Source organism: Rhinoderma darwinii, chromosome 8 (genome assembly GCF_050947455.1).
Source record: "Rhinoderma darwinii isolate aRhiDar2 chromosome 8, aRhiDar2.hap1, whole genome shotgun sequence".
NCBI lineage: Eukaryota > Metazoa > Chordata > Amphibia > Anura > Rhinodermatidae > Rhinoderma > Rhinoderma darwinii.
This window is the reverse complement of record NC_134694.1, coordinates 84,507,603-84,529,066: the sequence shown is the minus strand read 5'-3', so window position 1 is coordinate 84,529,066 and position 21,464 is coordinate 84,507,603. Positions and strand designations below refer to the sequence as shown.

At 40.9% G+C, this 21,464-nt stretch overlaps 1 protein-coding gene across 1 annotated transcript in view; it reads right to left on the bottom strand.

The window, feature by feature from the left end:
• KIAA1210 (KIAA1210 ortholog) overlaps positions 1 to 16,955 on the bottom strand; it is a 51,000-nt gene extending 34,045 nt beyond the window's left edge. Inside the window, exons 1-2 of the mRNA XM_075836641.1 lie at positions 16,692 to 16,955; positions 1,148 to 1,224 (exon numbers count right to left, since the gene is read on the bottom strand). Coding sequence (XP_075692756.1) covers positions 1,148 to 1,224; positions 16,692 to 16,726 — 112 coding nt within the window. The 5' untranslated portion in view covers positions 16,727 to 16,955. The remainder of the gene's footprint in view (positions 1 to 1,147; positions 1,225 to 16,691) is intronic.
• Positions 16,956 to 21,464: the final 4,509 nt, after the last annotated feature.

The window sequence follows — 21,464 nt, the reverse complement described above, 5'->3', positions numbered from 1 at the left end:
AGCAGAGGATGTCAATCAAGCCAGAATGGGCATTATTAGGGATCAACCAACGTGGCTGTTCACCAGACGGCTCTACCTGCATGACTCCAATAACTTCCTTTGCGTAGAGTGCATGCATCTTTCCAAGAACAAATTTTTAAGAATGCAACTACTGATTACACATATAGGGACATGTGTAGACAGTTATCTACACACACTATAAAAGCAATGGAGACTGTTTGGGAGCCTAAAATACTCCTGACCGGTTCCCTTTAAAGAGGTTGTCCGCTTTGGACAATCCCCTCTCTGATAGATTGCTCCAACGTTAAGCTGATCACAAGGTGACGCACTGCTGGGACCCCCAGAGATTAACTGTAATCTGTGCGGGAACCTGGCAGCACGTATTTCCCTGCATCACCACCACAGAAGAGATGAAGTATTACATGGTGCCTATTGAAATCAACGAGTTATCCATGAAATGCAAAGATGTGCTGGGTCTTCCAGAGATGCTCTGTAGTCGCTCTCTGATTGAATATAGTGAGGTCCTCTAATCCAGTACCCTCGTCTGAATGAATGCGGGTCCTTCAATCCAGGATACGAAATGAATTATTGCGCATACCAGGACTTTTTCCTTCTTAACTTCCTTTTTTATATTGCAACTATACATTTAACATAACCATAAAAATATTTTTTATTAGAAATAAAAACATTCTTGACAACTCATACAATTTGATCCAGTTTTCATTGTGTTGAAAGACACATCGCATGGGCCACAAGTTTCTGCTTATGTTTCTGAAGTATGAAGCCAAAATTGTTTGAGTCTACTAGCTAAGACCCCTATTGATCCTGGGCAACGAGGTAGCCATACATGCTTAGTCTACATTGTTTACCCTCCAAAGAAATAAAGGGCAAAATTTAGTGCTATAAATACTAATAAGAGACAAATTGAGAGCGGTTCCTACCTCGGTTAAAATCTCACTTGCAATGCATGAATACATTATTGTTAAATAATGCTGTATTTCAGCCGATTTCATACACTGCACCATTACCTTAAAATTACAAAACAAACCACCTCAAATGAAGATATTCTATAGAAATTAGAACTGTAAAATAATTGGGAAAATACCACAGGAATCTATTTGATAAAAATAAATAAAAAGAGGCTTACCAGAACATTCGTCATGGGTCTCTTCAGGCTCTACAGTCCGTGTTCCTTCTGAAGTATTTGCAGCCATAATTGCATCACTATTAAGAAAAAAAAAAGGCCTTAAATATATTGATTTTTGTATTCGATTTTTTTTTTCCCTCAGGACGTTCTTCGGAGCAGTGTCCATAGTATGATGGGTCATTACTTTTCAACCTGCAGCCTTCTATACCCTCATTGTTTGGTTAGCAGATTTCATTAGGTTACTAGAACAGACTATGATAATGAGGGTAGTAAACATTTTCCTAGAGACTTTGTCTGCACTGAGCCCAGGTAGAAAACATTAATCCTCAAACAGTGGAGGTCTTTATTCAGAGGCGTAACTATAGGGCGTGCAGAGGCTGGGATCGCACCTGGACCTGGAGCCTGTGGGACCCAAATAGTCCCTTTGTCCCATAGATCTAAGTGTCTAAATTAAAGGAGATTTTCAGGTTAAGAAAAAAGGGTTGGCTTATTTTTCCAGAAAAACTACCACTCTTGTCTTAGGGCTGTGTCTGGAGATCGCCACAGTGCCCCCATAAACAGCCTGTATTTTTTTTTATTTAGGCCACGTTCACACATTTAGGATTCTATCAGGATTTAGGCATGGATTTCATACCTAAATCCTGACAGAATCCGCTCACACTCCCCCAGCAATGCATGTGAATGGAGTACTTTATACCCCATTCACACACTCAGGAAAAACATCCACGCAGAATAATACTTGCACAGAGGATTTTAAAGTCTACAACATGTTCATTATTGCTGCGGATTCCATGCTGAAAAACGGCATATAAGCTCCATTAAATTATAATGGGAACAACAATCGTGCAGATCCGCTGGCCGATGTACAGCAGAAATCCAAGCGTCAAATTAGTGTTAAATAAGTGACTTAGAAGTTGGTGTAGTAAGGAAGGGTTTGGGTTCATGGAGAACTGGGTTGGCTACAGACTCTATGGTAGGGACGGACTGCACCGAAATGGGGAGGGTACAGCTGTACTGGGAAAAGTATAGGAAGTTCTACTGACGGACATGGGTTATTATTTAGTGGACATAAGAGAAACCTGGCTGGATGAGAGCCATGACTGGGTACAGTGGTAATCGCTAGCACCGGGCATCCAGGGTATAAGCTCCAGATCTTGGCTGGGTGCTCGGATCCCGAGGTGACTGCCACATTCAATTGTACCTGCATACAGGACGCAGATATAGTTGAATACTATGGCTACGTAGGGAGCGGTCAGCTTCCTGTTCCGCTATTCACTCTGGGGTCCCATCTGTGTTTCTCATAGGCTGCATGCCTAATGTGGCGGAGGAGGCCTGAAGCATGAAACTGTGCAGCTACGTTCATTGTGGGGAGGGAACTAGGCGAGCATAAAAGAGTTCTACATTTGTTGGGAGGCAATAAGGGGAACTACCATTAATGAGTAGGGCACTAATAATGAATGGGGACCATTAAGGGGGCACCAATGAGTAGGGGGGCATTGAGTGACATTTACTGAATAGGGGCTATTCAGGGGCACCATTACTGAGTGGGCAGCACTAAGGGACCCAATTACTGTGTTAAGGGCACTAAGTTTGCACCAATACTGTGCGTTGCACTATAACCATGTGGCGACACTATTATTGTGGGGGACGGGGGACTAAGGGGGGCAAGTACTATTCCGGAGTAAGGGGCATTATTATTTTGTGGGGCTCTATTACTGTGTGGGACACAAAGTGGGCACTAAAGTGGGTTATAGATAGATGGAGAAGGGAAGATACAGTTGTCTGTGTATCAAGTTCTGCTGAGACAAATCATGGCTGTAAGAAGTGATCATGGTAGTCTGGCCATTGGTCTTTGTGGTTTTTAATCAGTAAAAGTATGGGGTTTTAAATCTGTCACTATGTGGTGGTAATGTGTGGTCATGGTGTGGCGGTACCATTTGTCCCTCCTACAGTGGTATCATGGCTTATATTGGCCTTGGTATACTAGGTTTTGTTCAGTAACAGTATGGTGATATTGGTTTCTTGTTTAGTGGTATTATTTGGTAACTATGACTATTCAGTCAATATACAGTGATAACACTATCATGAAGAACATTTAAGTAACAGTATGGCGTATTATTCACTATATGTGGTAATCGTGTGGAGATATTATTTCTCCCTTATATAATAGTATTATTTGTTAAGTTGCATGGCTATTATTTAGAGATAAACGATTTATCTATAGAAACCGGTTCCATGCCCCACAATGCTTATTTTTTATATAAAGTAACATCCAAGGACAACAGGTGATGTCGTGTATCGAAGCCTATCATGGGCTGTATAGGTTGTTTTATAGATATGCTGTCTTCAATATATAATTTTTTTCTACATGGGGAAAAAAACCAAAAACCTATGCTTTGGGGCTTGGGTCTCTGGGTATCCACAATTCAAGACAATCATTTCATTCACTTGGTAGATGAACCAACCAGAGAGGAGAATATGCTGGATCTGGGTTTTATCTGATAGACCAGATACAATAACAGATGTGGAGATCTAGGAACATTTGGGTTACAGTGACCACAATATGGTAAGTCTCACATAATATTCAGTAAAATAGTACAAAGGGGGAGCTACAAAATGCTGGAGTTTTAGAAAAGCAAAATTTAAATCAACTGACGGAATAACTTTGGGTTTTATTTGGTGAAACGGTGTAACAGTAAAACAGTCTTTGTTGCCTATAGAAACAAATCAAAACTTACTTTTTATTTTTCCAGAGCAGTTTTTGATTTTGCTCATACTAAAAACAGACCACCACGGCAGTTTCAAGACCACGTCTAAGGATATTCTAATGTATCCTCTTAAAAATAAAAGATAAAAAGGGCAACTTGTGTATTTGACAAGGGCTGCCTGCTATTGGTCATACTGTCCCCCTGTGTTCCTAATTATCTACAGTAGCACATGTAAGAATCTCTGAAAAATAATTAAAATCGTGATTGTGGCATGCTACATCATATGTCTTATTACAGAGGTTTTCTCCGTTGAAACAATATGGCGACACATGGGGTGCCTTTCACTCCCTGATACAGAACTGCAGGCACTCAGTGTCCCACCATACAGGGTCTGTGCATCCGGCTTTGCCATTTCCCTTGATCGTTACACCTTAACTAATAGATTAAAAAAGAAAAATATTCTAATTATATAAAATGGTAATGCATATATATCTCAATTTCCACTTCTTACAATTCCACAATATCACAAACTTAAAAAGGAGAAGACCTTGATTCTTGGTAAGGTGGGAAAATGATCTGCATAAAATTTGCATGTTCTGCCATGGGTTCTCTTCCCTGTACTCCAGCTTTCTTTTATATTCCAAAACACAAACTGGCAGATTTTTTAGGTGTGTGTGTGTGTGTGTGTGTGTGTGTGTGTGTGTGTGTGTGTGTTTCGAAGGCTAAAGTTCACATCATGTTTTGTTTTTTTATCATACAGTAGATGTATACAGCAAAAAAAACATATACTACTGAAAAGTAGGGATAATAACAGGATGCATGTACAGTTGTATCCTGTTGCCATTGGCTCTCATTGTAAAATAAAAAAAAGCAAAAACAAACAATGTATATAGATGTCTGGATACTACTTTTTGACAGGACAAAAAAGAAGGGTGGAGGGATGTACTTTTTCTTGCTGACAATGAGCCGTAAAGAGGTTTCCACTCGAATAACAATCTACAAGTGAAAAAGAAATACACAGCATTCCATAGTATAGATTGTCAAATGCGTAGAGCTATCAAAATGCCAGCAGAATTGTGAATGCTGCTCTGGACTAAGACACTGGCAGTAACTTATATTAATTGGTTCACAAAAGGTGGACACTGAGTAGCTTCCTATTAAACGGATCTTCGGCTGAATTTACTCAGCAATTGCAGCTAAAACCAGAAATCATTTTTTGTTCCAAACTATTTCGGTCTTAAGAAAACCGGCTTTAACTGGGTTGTACTATTTGAACCCAGCCTTAGGCCACTTAAAAACACAGCCCCTCTAATAAACTACTACAGAAAAATCCATGCCCACTGCTGGGTCCCAGATGCCATCTCCCTGACAGTTGGGAGCGGAAGTGCTGGTGCCACCACAAGTCCTTGTACTTAACGCGACACATATTTGCCAGACTTGCCACCCACTGACTGGAGCAGTTCAACATATCCAGTCCCCCTGTTTCGCGAATAGTGTGGGTAAAAGACGGTCTAATAAATAATAACTTTTTAAAAAGTTTGCCTTTCAATATTCTCAGTTAATAGCAATAACGAATCTTACTTTTTCATAGGAACGTATTTGTAAAGCAGTGACACAAGGATGGATGTTCACTTCACTATATTTCGGATGTTCTTCCAAATCTCTGTTACTTTTGCCAGAAAGTGTTAAAAAGCTACAATATTTTTTCAAGCTCCTCTGTCTGGTTGTAACACGGAGCAGCTGGCTAGGATGAATTGTTTTTCGAAAATGTTACAAGAGGAAATGCCTTTGGTGCAAAGGGTCACGTTTAGTCTGTAATTACACAGAACTTATTCTTACAAGGGACAACTATTTTCTACACCAGTCCAAGCCATGGTTTAAAAACAGGTCATGCTAATGACTCCGCGAATCTAGAAATCTCTACAAGTCCTCAACATTGACGAATTTGCTTTAGAATAAGGATACTATAAACACAAGAATAAAGCGGACATGAATGACCAGCTCCACATAGCTCCCATATGAATTAGCACAAGAGAAGCTTTGTTGCCACAAGGGCATCAGGTAAAGGCAGCAACATGCAGGTCTATAGCTTTCCAGATATTAAGGAGCTTTGCAACCTAAACATTTTCTCACAGATGATAGTTTTCTACAATTGTATCCGGTCTAGGCATCCTCAGTGAACTAAACAGCCTGGACGGCAGGTTGATACATTACTGGTTTTAATTATTGCACAAAGGATTGTCCAGACTGGATACAATGGCAGCAAATTCTCAGCTTATATAATGTTTTTATTCACAGACAAACAGAAAATGGTAAGGAATTAAAGTACATAATTCCTAAAAGAGACTTTCTAGTTTTATGTAAATAAAGCAGTTGTCCTAGATTAGAAGAAAGGGTTTCTTTTTTTCTCCAGAAACAGTGCCACTCTTGCCCACCGGGCTGTTTATGGTATTGCAGCTGAGCCCCATTTACGTGTACGAGACTCGACTGCAATACTAGACAGAAACCATGGACACAAATTCTGGAAAAAAATCATATACTTTTTTTTCTAACCTTGAACAACTTCTATTGCTTTTTGTGTATATGTTTTGGCAGGTTTATAGCCAGATACCTCTTTTGCGGTACAGAATAGTAGATGGTATGCAGCTGCACACATTTCTTTCATACAGAGCCTAAGTCTTAAAGAGAACCTTTCACCTGCCCTTACATGTGCAGAGAGCGTGTGCGCATGCATATATGGACTGTGATGTCAGGGGCTTCACCAGAGATGGAGTCCCGGAAAAGAACCGCTAGCACTCTGCCTGGGACGCCTTCGCTCCTCCGGACATCACTGTCCACATATGGACAGTGATGTCAGAGGCTTCCCCAGAGACAGAGTCCCGGGGCAGAGCCGCTAGCGCATATATGGACAGTGATTGTGGCATGCTAAGTGGGCCCCTCCCCCCAAGGGTAGTGGGCCCCGGCACTTGCCCGGGTGAAGACGCCGGCCCTGTACACACACGAATATATATTATGCTCATTCTTTCCACCGGGTGGTGAACAAACATCTCCCCAACTCTGTAGTCCTGGTGCGATTACTTGTCTTCTGTTCCTGCTGATATATTATATAAATAAAAAAGCAGAGCAAAAACAGCACCGTTCTTCCAGTATCGGGTGCACAGGTTCTCATTCAGACACACGACCAGTGTCCCAAATAGCCAGCAAAATCCAAAACACAAGACAGCACTCTAAAGTGATCCGATTTTTCACTGAATTTGATCACCACTTGCGACATTTCAGCCCTACTCAATGGGGCCTTTCTCAAGCTTTGGATTGAGACAGGCCCCATGGAGTAGGGCTGAAACGTCGCAAGTGGTGATTAAAGTGATTCGATTTCTCACTGAATTTGGAGTGCTGTCTTGTGTTTTGGATTTTGCTATATATATATATTCCACATATATACACACACGAAAAGGAGAGTCATGACGTCACTTCATGCAGGGAGATCTGATCCAGGAGAAACTGACAAAGTGAACCAAAAAACTGCATCACACTAACCGGCTAACAGAAATTTTGGAGGGTGGAATTAAGGCAAAAAAAAAAAATTTGAGTTTGTTTTTTATTTGCCCAGAGTTTAACCAATCGGTCAAAAAGATATATAATCATATGAATAGCAAGACATATGTCCCTAACATTAAATTTTCATGAGAACAACATGATTCTTGGGACGGCAGGTAGGATCATAAAATTCGCACCTTTCAAATGTGAACAACACTCAGATAAATTATTTTTACCCCCCACATTAATAGTATACATGTTCATTATCTTGGGAATGTACCATAGAACCTGAAGTTCCTGGATTTGTACGTTTTCAATACTTTTATAAGAACGTTAAATAATCCAGAAAATTTGATCATTCAGCAGCTTTCTAGTCCTGTAATCCGGGATTAAAGGATATTTATTGTATAAGGAATCTCAGTATCGCCCATGAACTGTACATATTGGAATCTCTTATGACAGACTAACATTGACTTGTTCCTGCTGTTCAACAATTACAACAATGGAGGTTGTAGTCTTTGAAGAAGAAAAAACAAAAACAGGTTGCAGTAAAGTTGCTAAGTATAAGAGAGGACAAAAACGACAGCAAAAGAAAAGCTGCTAAGTACAGGAAACATTGAGTGCATTTCTGACACAGCAGGTAGCAGTCAACCTTAGGGATCCAACATCAAAAGACTGAAAGCAATGCAGAACTTTATCACTTCCTTTCCCGTGACCCACCCGAGCCTATAAAAACTTCCTGCAAGTTTCTGCTCTTCAAATGTCGACCCATGTGAGCTATCCCAACCAGAGCCAGGATGCAGACCGTGTTAAAATGTAGTTATTTTGGTTGGAACTGCAGAGGATGCCTAGTTTTATTTCTGACAATACACTTTCCAAGAGTCACTAAGGTCCAAAGAGAACAGCCTTGATTGAGATTTTTTCAGAAAATGATAGATGGATAGATAGGATAGAATCACACACACACAACCAGTAAATTGAAAGTTGACCATAGACTTTTGATAAACGTGAGCCAAACCATCGTTCAGACAGCATCTCTCATATACAGGTCCGCAATGAGCTGAAAAATGTAACTCTGGTGAGAGTGCTACTGCATTGAATCTGGTCTCCAGACACCCCACCTTCCTCCCAAAATATTAAATCATGCTGGTGGTTTACCCATGTACCCATGAAAATATGTGCAATATCGGGAAATTATACATTTTATTGGGGAAAGGCTAAGGCTGTGGCGACTCATGCCTTACATGTATGCAATTTTACTCATACAACGTGGCCCATTTATATGCAATAACTTAACAAATTGGGCATCATGTCAAAGCTGGCTCAGAGCAAAAGGGATCTTGTTGCCCGCAAAAGGAAATCTTCTAAATAGAAGTGGAGAAAGGATACATGGAAACTGGTTAGTATGGGCCACAAGGCCACTTTTTAATATAAAGGAGTTTCATGTCGTTTTTACAGACAACTCAGAGTTCACTTCAACTTGTCCATGAAAGAACAGCTGAGGCATTTTGATGGTAACAGGTCGCTATGTAGTCTGTGACGAAATGTTACGTGAAGTAGTGCAAAACTAGCCAGCCTATATTCTGAAAACCAGCACCGGCAATAAAATACGTTGACTAAATTGTGCTGACATACATTACATATGCCTCATAATAAAAATAGATTGGAATAGAACATGGGACATTTGTATAAAACTACTAAGTTAGAAACTTAGTATAAAAACAAAACAAACACACCACAACAACTAATGGAAGAGAAAACAAAAATGCACAAAGAACAGCTTAATTTCCCTGAAAAAAATGTTACTCCAGACCATTATTCATGCAAACAACCAGTACACAAACATTAATAAAGAGGATACAAGTGATGGAAGCGCACATATTCAGATTAGCCCACGGCTAGACTTGCTGCCCGTGCTAAATGTGCCCCCTGGTAGTTTCATAAACAAGCAGTCATTTCCAGGACAAGTGAAGCTGGCCAGATTTCCTGGATCAAGCTCCCTTTTCTGGAATGAAACGTACCACTGAATAACAAAGAACAGCATTACCAAGTCCACTCCACTATTTGCAGAGGAAATGAATAAATGTGCACTGAACCCATGGTCCGCATCTAGCTCCAGGGTGTTGCCGTTTCCAGAGGTAACACTGGAAAGCCATATATTAACAAACTATAAGGAAAACTGACATCTTTGCCAATATGAATGGAGTTCTACTAATAACATTTGCGCAATGTGTTACATAAATTATTAATAGAACATTTTCTGACTTGATCCCTTGCGTGAAATTATCATTATTTATCTGCCCTTTATCAGAGTTATCTTGGTCAACTACCCAGATAAAGAAAACAAATACATGGTGGTAACTACGAATGGAAGCCATTAAAGAGGATCAGTCACTAGTTTATTAATAGAACCGACAAAAACACCGAAAAAGGCCATACTTACAAATGGACACAGCCAGGTCAGAAATGCTGATGAAAGGGCGAGCAGGTGCTTTAAATAATAATAGCCACTCCCACTAGTCTTGAGGGGAGTGGTGTGTGGTGCATGGGATGTGTAGTAAGAAATAATAAATGAATAGTGTGTGCAAGTGTAATACTATAAGTGAAATATAGGGGGCAGTAATAAATGAAGTGCCTCAATAGAAATAAATGGATAATGGGGTGCAAGTGAGTGAAACATGGAGGGATAGTGTGTACGTCATGAGGCACAACGTGTATAGCCAGGTAGAAGCCTATTTGTGACGCCTTGATAATTCATAGAGCGGGCTACCCTGCTTGCTATGCCAAACAACAACACACCATGTATATGTCCCTGTGTTTTTATCGGTTCTGTTTGTGCATCAGGAACGTTCTGTTCCAGTTTAGGAGTTAGGGACTCGCAAGTCTGGGGATCCTTGTCGTGGATTGCGAGCTTGCGTCCTTTTGGCCAAAATGATTACCAATACCCCAGGTATTTTTCATTATTATGTATATTCTCTTCTCTTGGACACAGCCGGGTCTTTGATGCTGGGAGAGCATGGTGTTGTTGTTGTTTGGCATAGCAAGCAGGGTAGCCCGCTCTATGAATTATCAAGGCGTCACAAATAGGCTTCTACCTGGCTATACACGTTGTGCCTCATGACGTACACACTATCCCTCCATGTTTCACTCACTTGCACCCCATTATCCATTTATTTCTATTGAGGCACTTCACTCATTACTGCCCCCTATATTTCACTTATAGTATTACACTTGCACACACCATTTATTATTTCTTACTACACATCCCATGCACCACACACACCACTCCCCTCAAGACTAGTGGGAGTGGCTATTATTTAAAGCACCTGCTCGCCCTTTCATCAGCATTTCTGACCTGGCTGTGTCCATTTGTAAGTATGGCCTTTTTCGGTGTACTAGTTTATTAATGCCCAATCTCTTAACTTCTTTAAATAGGCGCGGTCACACTGATAATTCCAGTGAATATTGTGTCCCAAAAATACTATTTTAAAAGTTATGAGCTTTTTTTCTTAATATGCAAATGAGGCAACACTAGCTAAAAGGGCGGTAACACTGCTCTCTGTGGGCGGTGTTATTTTTTTGTCTGTGTTACGCTGTCCAATCAGCATCATACAGCTTCTCCCTATCCCTGCACAGCATGATCTCTGCTTCAATCGTGAGATCACGCTGTGGTTATACTTACGGCCGCAGGTCCTTCAACTGTCTTCCTGGATGAGTGCTGAAGGACCCCCTGGCCGGAAGAGTAAACACAGCGTAATCTCGCGATTGAAGCGGAGATCACGAAGTGCGGGGAAGTGGAAAAGCTGTATGACGCGGATTGGACAACGCCATACAGAGAAAAAAAAAACGACACCGCCCACAAAGAGCAGAATTACCGCCCCTTTGGCTAGTATAACCTAAGTTGTCATCATATTCTTCTCCAGTCCTGAACGACATATACAACTGCATGTTTATGGGATGTAACTATGCATAATGCCAATATGTACCTGCAGGCAGCTTAGTGGCAAACTCTCTGGAATATCCAGAAAGGATGGTCTGCCAGTTCTAGATACTAGATGTAGCAGGTTTAACAATTATCTACAGGTATCAGTAGAATCAATGTGACCTAAGGCTATGTTCACATGGAGTATTTTGCCGAGTTTTTTGAAGCGGAAACCGCGTTGCAAAACTCGGCAAAAACGGCCAGAGAACGCCTCCCATTGATTTCAATGGGAGGCGTCGGCGTCTTTTTCCCGCGAGCAGTAAAACTGCCTCGCGGGAAAAAGCAGCGACATGCCCTATCTTCGGGTGCTTCCGCCTCTGACCTCCCATTGACTTCAATGGGAGGCAGAGAAAGTGCATTTCGCGCTGTTTTATGCCCGCGGTGCTCAATGGCCGCGGGCGAAAAACGGCGCGAAATTTGCCGCGAAAAACGGCGTGCAGGGAGAGGAAAATCTGCCTGGAAGTTCCAAACGGAATTTTGAGGCAGATATTCCTCCCCCAAAATACTCCGTGTGAACATAGCCTAAGAGAGAGTGTGTCCCAGGACATCATCACCCACTTGAGAAAATTAGATATTACAGCTACTCAGGCCCAGGGTCAGAGTGTTCCAGGATTAACACAATAGTGGTCCCCTAATATACAGGACACCAAAGGTCTCACTTGCCACTAGCGTCCATTTATTTTGTATTTTATAAAATTAGACCTTATTAATATGGACTGCGTGTGCAATGATAAATACTACAAGTAAAAGAAGATGTATAAATGTAGTGTGGACCTTCAGAATAATTTCCTTGGTGATCACAAGGAACCTTAGTCCAATGCTGCTTAGGCCCTCAGCGATAGGAATAAATATTGCACTTATCACAAAGTGAACAATATGGTTTATTAACTTTTGTTGCTTTTTCTTCTATATGGTGGACAAATTCTCTATTCAGTAGTCGTATAATTACAAATTACCAGCACAGACCCCCTCCATCTGCATTGTTATCTATATTCAGTTGGTACAAAGAATGTTTTACAGCCCCTATTCATGTCAATAGGGGCCATATAACCAATCTAGGATCCAGCTGGAAGTTGAGTACACACACTTAACTAGCTTTTGACATGTCATAGAGACATGTCAAGAAGAGCACATTGGTGGCGTTCCTTGAACTTACCAAGTACTGGGCACTTCAGCTTAGCGGAAAGATTTGCATATCTCATATGATGATAGCGCTAAGATCGATATCAATGGAACTGTTATGTAAAGGCTTATACCCTTTAAAATTACTGCCGCTGGAAACAGAGACAGTGCTTTATGTAGAAGAGAGAGCCAAATGTTAAAAGGGTATTCTCATCTTAGATCCATAGGATATGCCAGAAATGCCCGATAGATGCAGGTCCCACCTCGGGGGCTTGCGCCTATTGCCAGAACGGGGGTCACCCGACCTCGTCCGACCTGGAGAGGCGGCTGTTGGACTCCGCTTTTAGGAAGAGAAATCGGTGTAGGTGGCCAGGAATACAGAAACAGCAGAGCTCGCTGTGCTACACGGTTTCCTTAAAGGGGTTGTCTTAAAGGAACAGTGTCATCACAATTTTTTTTTTAATATGTTAAAGATGTTAGTGCTTTATTAAAAACGTTTATATTTGTGTGTTTGTGTTTTACTTTTTCTTATTTTTACACTTTTTCTTCCCTATGGGGGCTGCCATTTTTTGTTCCATTTCTGTATGTGTCGATTAACGACACATACAGACATGGAATACGGCAGCCACAGTCCCATAGGGACTGCGAACGGGTCCCGTCCCATCCACTTCTGTGTACGCCGTCTGTGTGGGAACTGCGCATGCGCCGCTCCCACACAGTCCAATTTGAAATTGGCGCCGTCCGGCGCCATTTTCCTGTGGACCGGAGGTCGCGGCCGGACAGTAAGATTACTACTTCCGGTCGCGGCTTCCGGACTTGTGCACTTGGACCAGCGGCAGCAGACGGAGCGGACGGGCCGGAGGGAGCCGCGGCGGCAGGAGCAGGTAAGAGATTTCAATGTATGTTCGTGTTTGTGTACGTTTACTACTGTATGTAAACCTACTACACTGTGTGTTAGCTCAAAAAATGGCGACACACAGTGTAGGAGATTAGACCGTTCAAACCCCTCGTTTATCCCGGCACTAGCCAGGATAAAGGAGGGGGGGATGCTGAGAGCTCACTAGAGCGAGGGCTTTTTACCCAATTTTGCAATGCTGCAATTTTGGGAATAGCTCCATCTAGTGACCAGCAATGGGAAATATTATAAATTAGAATCTAATTTATAATATTTCCTGACTCGTGAAAAAAATAAAAAAAATTTGAACAATGTTTAATCACCTACACACTAAATGTTCAATTAAAAAAAAACAAAACATGTTTTTCTGGCAACACATTCCCTTTAAGGTTGATTTAAACATACAGCATGAGCACCTAAGCGGCATGTACCAACCTTCATTGGCACCACCGTTTTTTCATTATCGCTGGTCGTTTGATAAGCTCTTAGGGTGGTCCTGCAGCATTACCCATGTGACCAGCGCTCAGGGTGTAAATCCTAAAACTCCCAATAAGTTCTCCTTGCTAGCTGTGCACCATCCACGTGCCCGTCTACGAGATGTGCAGTGGTTGTCACACAGGCTAATACGTGCTGCCGAAGTTCTGCAGCGAAGACTGACAGCACATGCGTCCTATCAGGCAATACTGCGCACGTGCGTGAGCACTGGAGGGAGAGTGTTTAGAAGACAGGACAAAAAGACTGAGAAGATGGAGAAGACTGAAGAATCAGAGGTGCGCATGCTCGACCGAAAAACTGGAGGAGATCTACTCCAGGATGTGTCCCCGGCAACGGTAAGTAAAAGAACACATGGGAAGGGGAACATCTGCCACTTTGGGAAATAGAATTGATTTGTGAAAACGAAAGTTAAGCATAGCGTGGGACAATAGACTAGGATAGAAAACTTGAGACAACCCCTTTAGCAGCCATATAAGCTATCGTTTCCGTAACTTGGAGGTAGGATCCTGATCTATCAGACATTCATGGCATACCCTGTGGATATGCCATCGATGTCTAGATGAGAAAATACAAAAAGAAATAAAGCTAAAAGAATAGTAAGACTTGATATGGTTGAAAGACGACATGTTTCCATCAAGTGCCATAATAATAACAACAATCATAATATCTGAACAATGGGTTAACTGTTAATACAAAACACCAAGCACATAGCAAAATATGCAACTATCTACAAATGGTCCTTTATTAGAATTTATTATTTGGCACACTATCCGCTGCAGAAGACATTCTACCTTTACTGTCAGCGTCCCTCATGTTCGTACATTTTATGACACCTACAGGAACCCTCCCTTGGAGCAAAGTTTACATACTTTCACTTGGGCAGAAATAAATCTCCTCAACCAATCCCAGTAGACCAGGAGTGGATCTGTTCCAAATTATCAGGCCGCAGATGTTTCCTGCCAACATTTTTTTGGGTTAATAAGATTCAGCCTATAAGGGTAAGGTGCGCAGATTAGTTAAGACTTTTTCCTATCTTGTTTTAATCGGAAACTCAAAATGTTCATGCCTACACAAGTACATGCTACGGTAGACTGCAAACCTATAAAGTCAGATTCATAGCACCCACGCAACAACATGTTACACAAAGTAACCATGAAAGACTGTGGAGACAATATGACCCATCGTCTTCAAAACCTCCATAGCAGTAGAATATGAAGGCAAAACCATTAACACTGATAGAACCTCTAGACTTGCGCCCCACTCAGAAATTCTCCTTCAATAGCACATTCCCTCAAAAGTTTTTACTAGGGTTAAGTTTTCCTTAGCGTCCAAATTCAATATGCCATTGTAAACTACTCATTTTGCCTATTCTGCTCCAGTGACCATAGTGAAAGGACAAACACTAAAAGGGTTTTTTTATTAAGCAATCTTCCATATATTTCTGGCATAAAAAAAAAAATAAAAAAGTTGCAACATTTTTTTGTAACTTTCGTCCTTTTACCCTGCCTCCGCCACTTTTTTTTAAATGGTGGTGGGGCTTAGTCAAAGAGGAGTAGCCTGTCGCGGCATGACAAATTTACGCAAGAAACCTTCGTAAATTACAGTGGAAATCTACACCAGCTCCTAGCTAGCGTAGATTTTCCCTTTCAGGCGCATGGACAGCCACAGAGTCGCTTAATTTATGTATAGGTGTGCCATAAAATGCCAGTCTTAATAACTCTGCCACTATAAACCTATGACCTGGGCCATATTTATGTGAAAACTATTCCCATACACAAGTATGGCATGATATATCCTACTTTATGCACCTCAGCATTACAGTTCCATATCAAAAAGCTGACATTCTGGGAAAAAATAAAACTGGCAGGAAAAAACAGAAACTTCATGTCCACATCTATAAACCATATCTACCAGGATGTTTTACATTTATGAATGTGCTTTTTTGTTCTAATATTTAAAGCTATACACATCAATAATGAGAAGTGTTAAATTCAGTGCAGAGGAGTTAGAAGACTATATAGCTGTGGCAATACAACTGAATCTGGCTATAGGATATTATAATATATCATTTATTCTAGTCGGTCATGCCAAGAATATACCAATACACTAGAACATAAAAATCTTAAGAAAAAGCAGATGGAAAGGTAAAAACTCAAAATTGGGACACTGAGAAAATGACAGACAGCCGAAAGAAGAACAGCAGATTTAGGGTTAACAGTGGGTCTGTCCAATGAAAAAGTGATGTTCGGACATTGTAAATCAACATACATTCTCGCACAAATTTTTAAAATACAAGAAAGACAGAATTCATCCAACACCTACGGTCATATAATCCCATACCTATGTTTATTAACAGCAAGATACATTTAGTAAGAAGAATAGATGTTCCAATAGCCCAATGTATCGCTCATACCAAATACTTGGTAGCAATAAATTAGTTAGCACATGTTGGTACAGCAATTCACTAGAGAGATATCAATCACAACACTTGATAACATGAATAGAAGCTGGACAGATAAAACACAATGTATCCTATCGAGACGTGCATGCTTAGATAAAAAGTAATGGACAAAAATCTGATCAAATCTGAACACGAGCAGTCACGGTTTTGGTTATACATTATTCGATATACATATATCAGATAAGAATTTACGTCACTTAATCAGATTGTTTAAAAAAAAAAAAAAAAAAAAAAGTGTAACAGATGAAGGAAAACCAGATTTTCTTCTTCTAGCCTCAGTTTAGGGTTAGGCAGCATATAAAGACAGAGGCAACAAAGGAACAAAGAATGAAGGGATGACTTACTTTTTACCTTTCAGACAACTATACAATGCAGACATTGTCTGACTGCTACAATCCACTTATTGCATGGCCTGCGGTGTGCGGAGCTGTGGCTGGAATAAACAGTACAAGTCCTCACAATCCAATTCTGCAAATACCAACACATACAACACCTAGTATGTGCAGAGACACCAGTCCCAGCTAACAGGCAGACCATGATCTCTCCGGCTGGGAGTAAGGAGGTTGTGCTTATTCCATAAATGGATAATCCGACCGAGTGGCCTCCCCTTCTTCATTCTCATTCCTTCCCTCTCTGTTGGAAAAACAGTATCCCAAGTGCAATACAAGAAACAGCTTGACAGCTTTGCCTCAAGGCAAGTATCCTTGAGGAAGTTCTGCAACAACGCTCCTAGAACAAATTTTAAAGCAATTCTTACAAATGGATTTCAATAAATAGTTTTCTGGATTGCAAACACATGGTTTTAATTAAGTGCCTACACAGCAATACTGATGGCACCATTTTTATTTATTTTTAGAAAAAAAGTATTATTTTAATATCCTGCAACATAATCCTACATGAGATATAGGAGGAGTGATTTATTTATCACACCTCAATTAAAATTGTTCACTACGCAGACCCTTTTAATTTCATGGCATTTATCAGAGGCTCTAATAAAGAAAAGAGGTGGATGCATCTACTCTCAGTAAACAGCCCCCAAATCTGGGGCAAAATGATAGGGCACATTGTAAACTAGGTGCTGTACTGAGCCAATCAGATGTGCTCAGAGGGCAGATGTGCCCATCCCTTTTTGCGGTCTAGTTAAAAAAATAAAAAATAAATAAAGTCTATTTAGACAGCTGTACCCCCTAGCTAGACAATGCTATTTAACAAAGTTCATGCGACAGATGCAATATTTTGGGGTACACCTGCTGCCTCCCCTGCCACAGGTGCCCTAGATAGTGACGTTCTTGAGAAGTCACCTAACTATGGCAGCCAATCATGGCACTATACTGTTGACGCAACATCACAGGGGCAGTACCATGATTGGCTGCTATGGTCATGTAATGTGGCTTCTGAATGGACGCTACATTACTACCTGGAGGTCCGGTGGTGGGTAAAGCAGCAGACAGCACAGTGGAAACCAACTTTTCCAAAATTGTAGGTATTTGCGAAAGATTTTTATTCGCCAGCATCCAGTACAGTTAAGTGTGTTCCGAAAATGGCCCGGATATCGGAAAACCCCTTTAATACATTTCCGTGGATGTGTCGGTCATACAAATGTTGAGCGATTTTAAAACCTCACCAGATCAGAGGGTTGAACAAAGTTAAATTAATTGCACAGTCATGTTGCATAATGTGGATCATGGGTTTTATTAATGTAGCTTTTGGCCCAAACACCATATTTTTAAAAGTATTTATGCCATAAAACTTTACATTAAAAGGGTATTCCAGCATGAAACATTTTTTACCTATACACTGGATGGGTGAAAAATTGTAGATCAATGGGGGGTCCAGTCAAAGCCTATGAGGCTGATGGGAACAGCCAAGCACAGCGCTCTGCCCAAATTACGCTGGCTACGCACCAAAATACAGGGATTCCAATAGTGTTATGGATTTATGTCCGGTTGCTTATATAGCGCCAATACATTCCAAAGAGTTTCTCATCATTCACACAAGTCCCTGTTCCCAATGGGGCTCACAATCTAATTTCCCTATCGGATACACACAAGTGGGCTATTTTTATAGAAAGCCAGTTAACCCATCAGTAGGTGCTTGAAGTGGAAACCAGAGTACTGGGAGGACACACATGCAAACAGTGAGAACGAACAAACTCCATGCAGATGGATTGGATTCTTAGCCAGGACAACAGTGGAGAACATTAGGTTATACAATGTAAGAGCCAAAACTTATACTTATTTTAGATGGACCGTAAGTAAATCATTTTTGAAAATAGTGTCAGGATACCTAGGCATCGGGTTATAAAGGTTTACTAGAGCATTCTTTTTCTAAATGCACAATACTCAATAGAGTAAGATTACAGTTTATTTTCTACAATCTACTTGAAACCGTTGTGTCTTATTCCTAGAGACACTCTTGCTGCTACATCACTTTTAAGAGTTAAAAAAAAAATATGTAGTTTACGGGTGTTCTTTGTTCAGGAGCTTTATGTAATGTAAATGGACTCTATTAACCAGGAAAGATTACTTCATGTTAGAGCAATTATAATATGTCCTAATAATTCTAAACTAGTGGGTACAACTATTGTACTGTCGGAAAGCTCCGACGAAACCCATAAACAGAGTCCCGACGCAGATGTGAACGAAGCCTTGCACATACCAGATCAGCTGCGGATGCATGTTTACTTCAATAGGGAGTGGGAAATAACCCGTTGCTAGACACCTAGTCGAAAATCAAATCGCAAAATGCTTAATCCTTGTTTCCCCAGATGGCTATTGGTCTGCCCCCGCGCATATCAAATTGTCAGATATACGGCCAATAGTTTTGTGTTTGACCAAGTTAAATACCGTAGCTTTTATGCAGCAAAATTTAAGTTTCTCTCGTGATACTCAGGGCTGTACATACAAACAGGACTACAACACTTTTAGGTCAATGGAGTTACTATTACTCCTATAGAGTTACAACACTTGGAAATAAAATTACTATCTTTGCAATGGACGTGAAGTAATGATTTGTTTACATAAGGAACCATGTTGCAGATCGACCAATAATATACCTTAAGAGTTTCTAGGCGCTCACTTTTTAAAGGAGAGAAAGAGAAAAAACACACGGCGCCACCTTGTGCAGATCAGAGGGTAGAGGGTGAGGCAAGAGGGCATGTATCATGCTCACCTAGGTAGGATGTTTTTGAGGCGTATAGATAAAACCACAGTGCTGCTGCCAGATCCGAGTCGGTACCCCGAGGGGACCGCTTGGTTTGAGGGAAATAAAGGAGAAAAATTGGATCTTTTCGGGGGCGCTGCTGCGTGGTAGACTCGATAGGAATGAAATCCAAATATAATAGGTAAGATATGTTTATTTCATTGAGTGGCTACGCGTTTCAACGCCGAACAAGCGTCTTCCTCAGGCCATCCAATTTCCCTCACTTTTTAAAGGGGAACAGGTCATGTAGGCATCAGTCTGTTCTAAATAGGTAGTGTCTATATTAAGTTCATATGTGCCATATTTTATTCTGACCCCAAAAAGGCACTTTGGTGGACCATTTATGTAGTTTCAGGGCCGGCCTTTGTCTACATGGCTCCCGGTGTGGAAATTTTTATTTTAGTGCCCCCAAGAAATAAAATGTAGTGGTCAAACACGGTCAGGGTATATTGAGACGGTGCAGTCAAGTTCACTACTTGAACGCAACATCTGAGCATACCCTCAGAGACTTACAATATGAACCATTAAGCAGCACAATGTCTTCTGCATCATTGTGAGGCTGTCCGTTCTGATTAGACAGCGTTCCAGTAATGCAGGAAGCAACACCTATTGAGGAGCTGGAATCGCCTACCTACAGCGCTGGAATCGGAAGGTGGTGAGAAATGAGGGGAGGAATGTGGCTTAAAAAAAATAAATAAAAAAAAAGCACACACACACACACACACACACACACACACACACACACACGTGTCCTTTTTTAAGAAACAGTTTTTACGTAAATTTTTTGCAGTAAAGTGCACTTGCATAAGGAGGGTGGGAGCAGTTATTAACTAATGTCACCATATACTAGCCCAGTGCCAAAATATTGCTACCATACAGGGGTTAATAATATACCATACCCTCGAAATTATATGCCATACAATGTCCAAATAATGGTATTCAGTGCCTCAATAAAACGCCAAACTGTATCAAATACTGTGTCTACAGAATATGCCATACTGTACCCAATAAGGAATATAGTGGCCAAATACCATACTGTACCTAAATATTATGTTAGTGGCTAAATATTAAATCACTGTATCCAAATACCCTTTAAAAAAATAAAAAAAGTGCTCAAATGAGAACACTAAACAGTAACCAAATAATACCGCTATACAGTGCCCAAATAATGCACATCATAGGATCCACCATATCACCTTACAAAAAATACTGTACAGTGTGTGTGTGTGTACATACACATATGTACATTATTATATTATAAACTGTTATACATACAGTACATACAGTTACATATCCATATACTATGCATAGTGACATCACTCGTGACATGCATATACATTACGTAGATGGTGACAAATGCATAAACATAGTTACACAATAAATGGATAATGACACACTGTACATATACATTGACCAATACCTATTTGGTGAGGATGTCAGTACTTTAGGCATAAAAGGTTTTAGGAGCCATAAGCTGGATGGTGCTATGTGTGTTGGAGGAGGGGCGTCAGGAATCCTCTGCTTTCTCAGGAGAAGGATGAAAGTTAAAGAGGTGTTTTCTGAGAAGGGGGGAGTTTTATGAAGGTTTGGATTGCCCCTGGGAGTCCTGTGTAGCCATATTTAGTGCAGCTCACCTAGACGTAGTGGAGGAATGGGGGTGGGGGGGGGAAGGATTGCTGGCGGCAGATGTTGTAAAGGCAGCACCCACCCTCATTGTGCAAGAGTATTGCGCCCTGTGCCTCCGCACAAGTCACACACCCAAAGGCCGGGAACCCATGAACAGAATCCATCATAGGTTTCCGTTTGTAACCATTGTGTAAGGGTTCCGTCGCTTTGATGGAATGAATAGCGCAGTCGGCTACGGTATTGATTTTGGCAAAACAACGGAGCCCTTACACATCGTTGATAAAACGGAA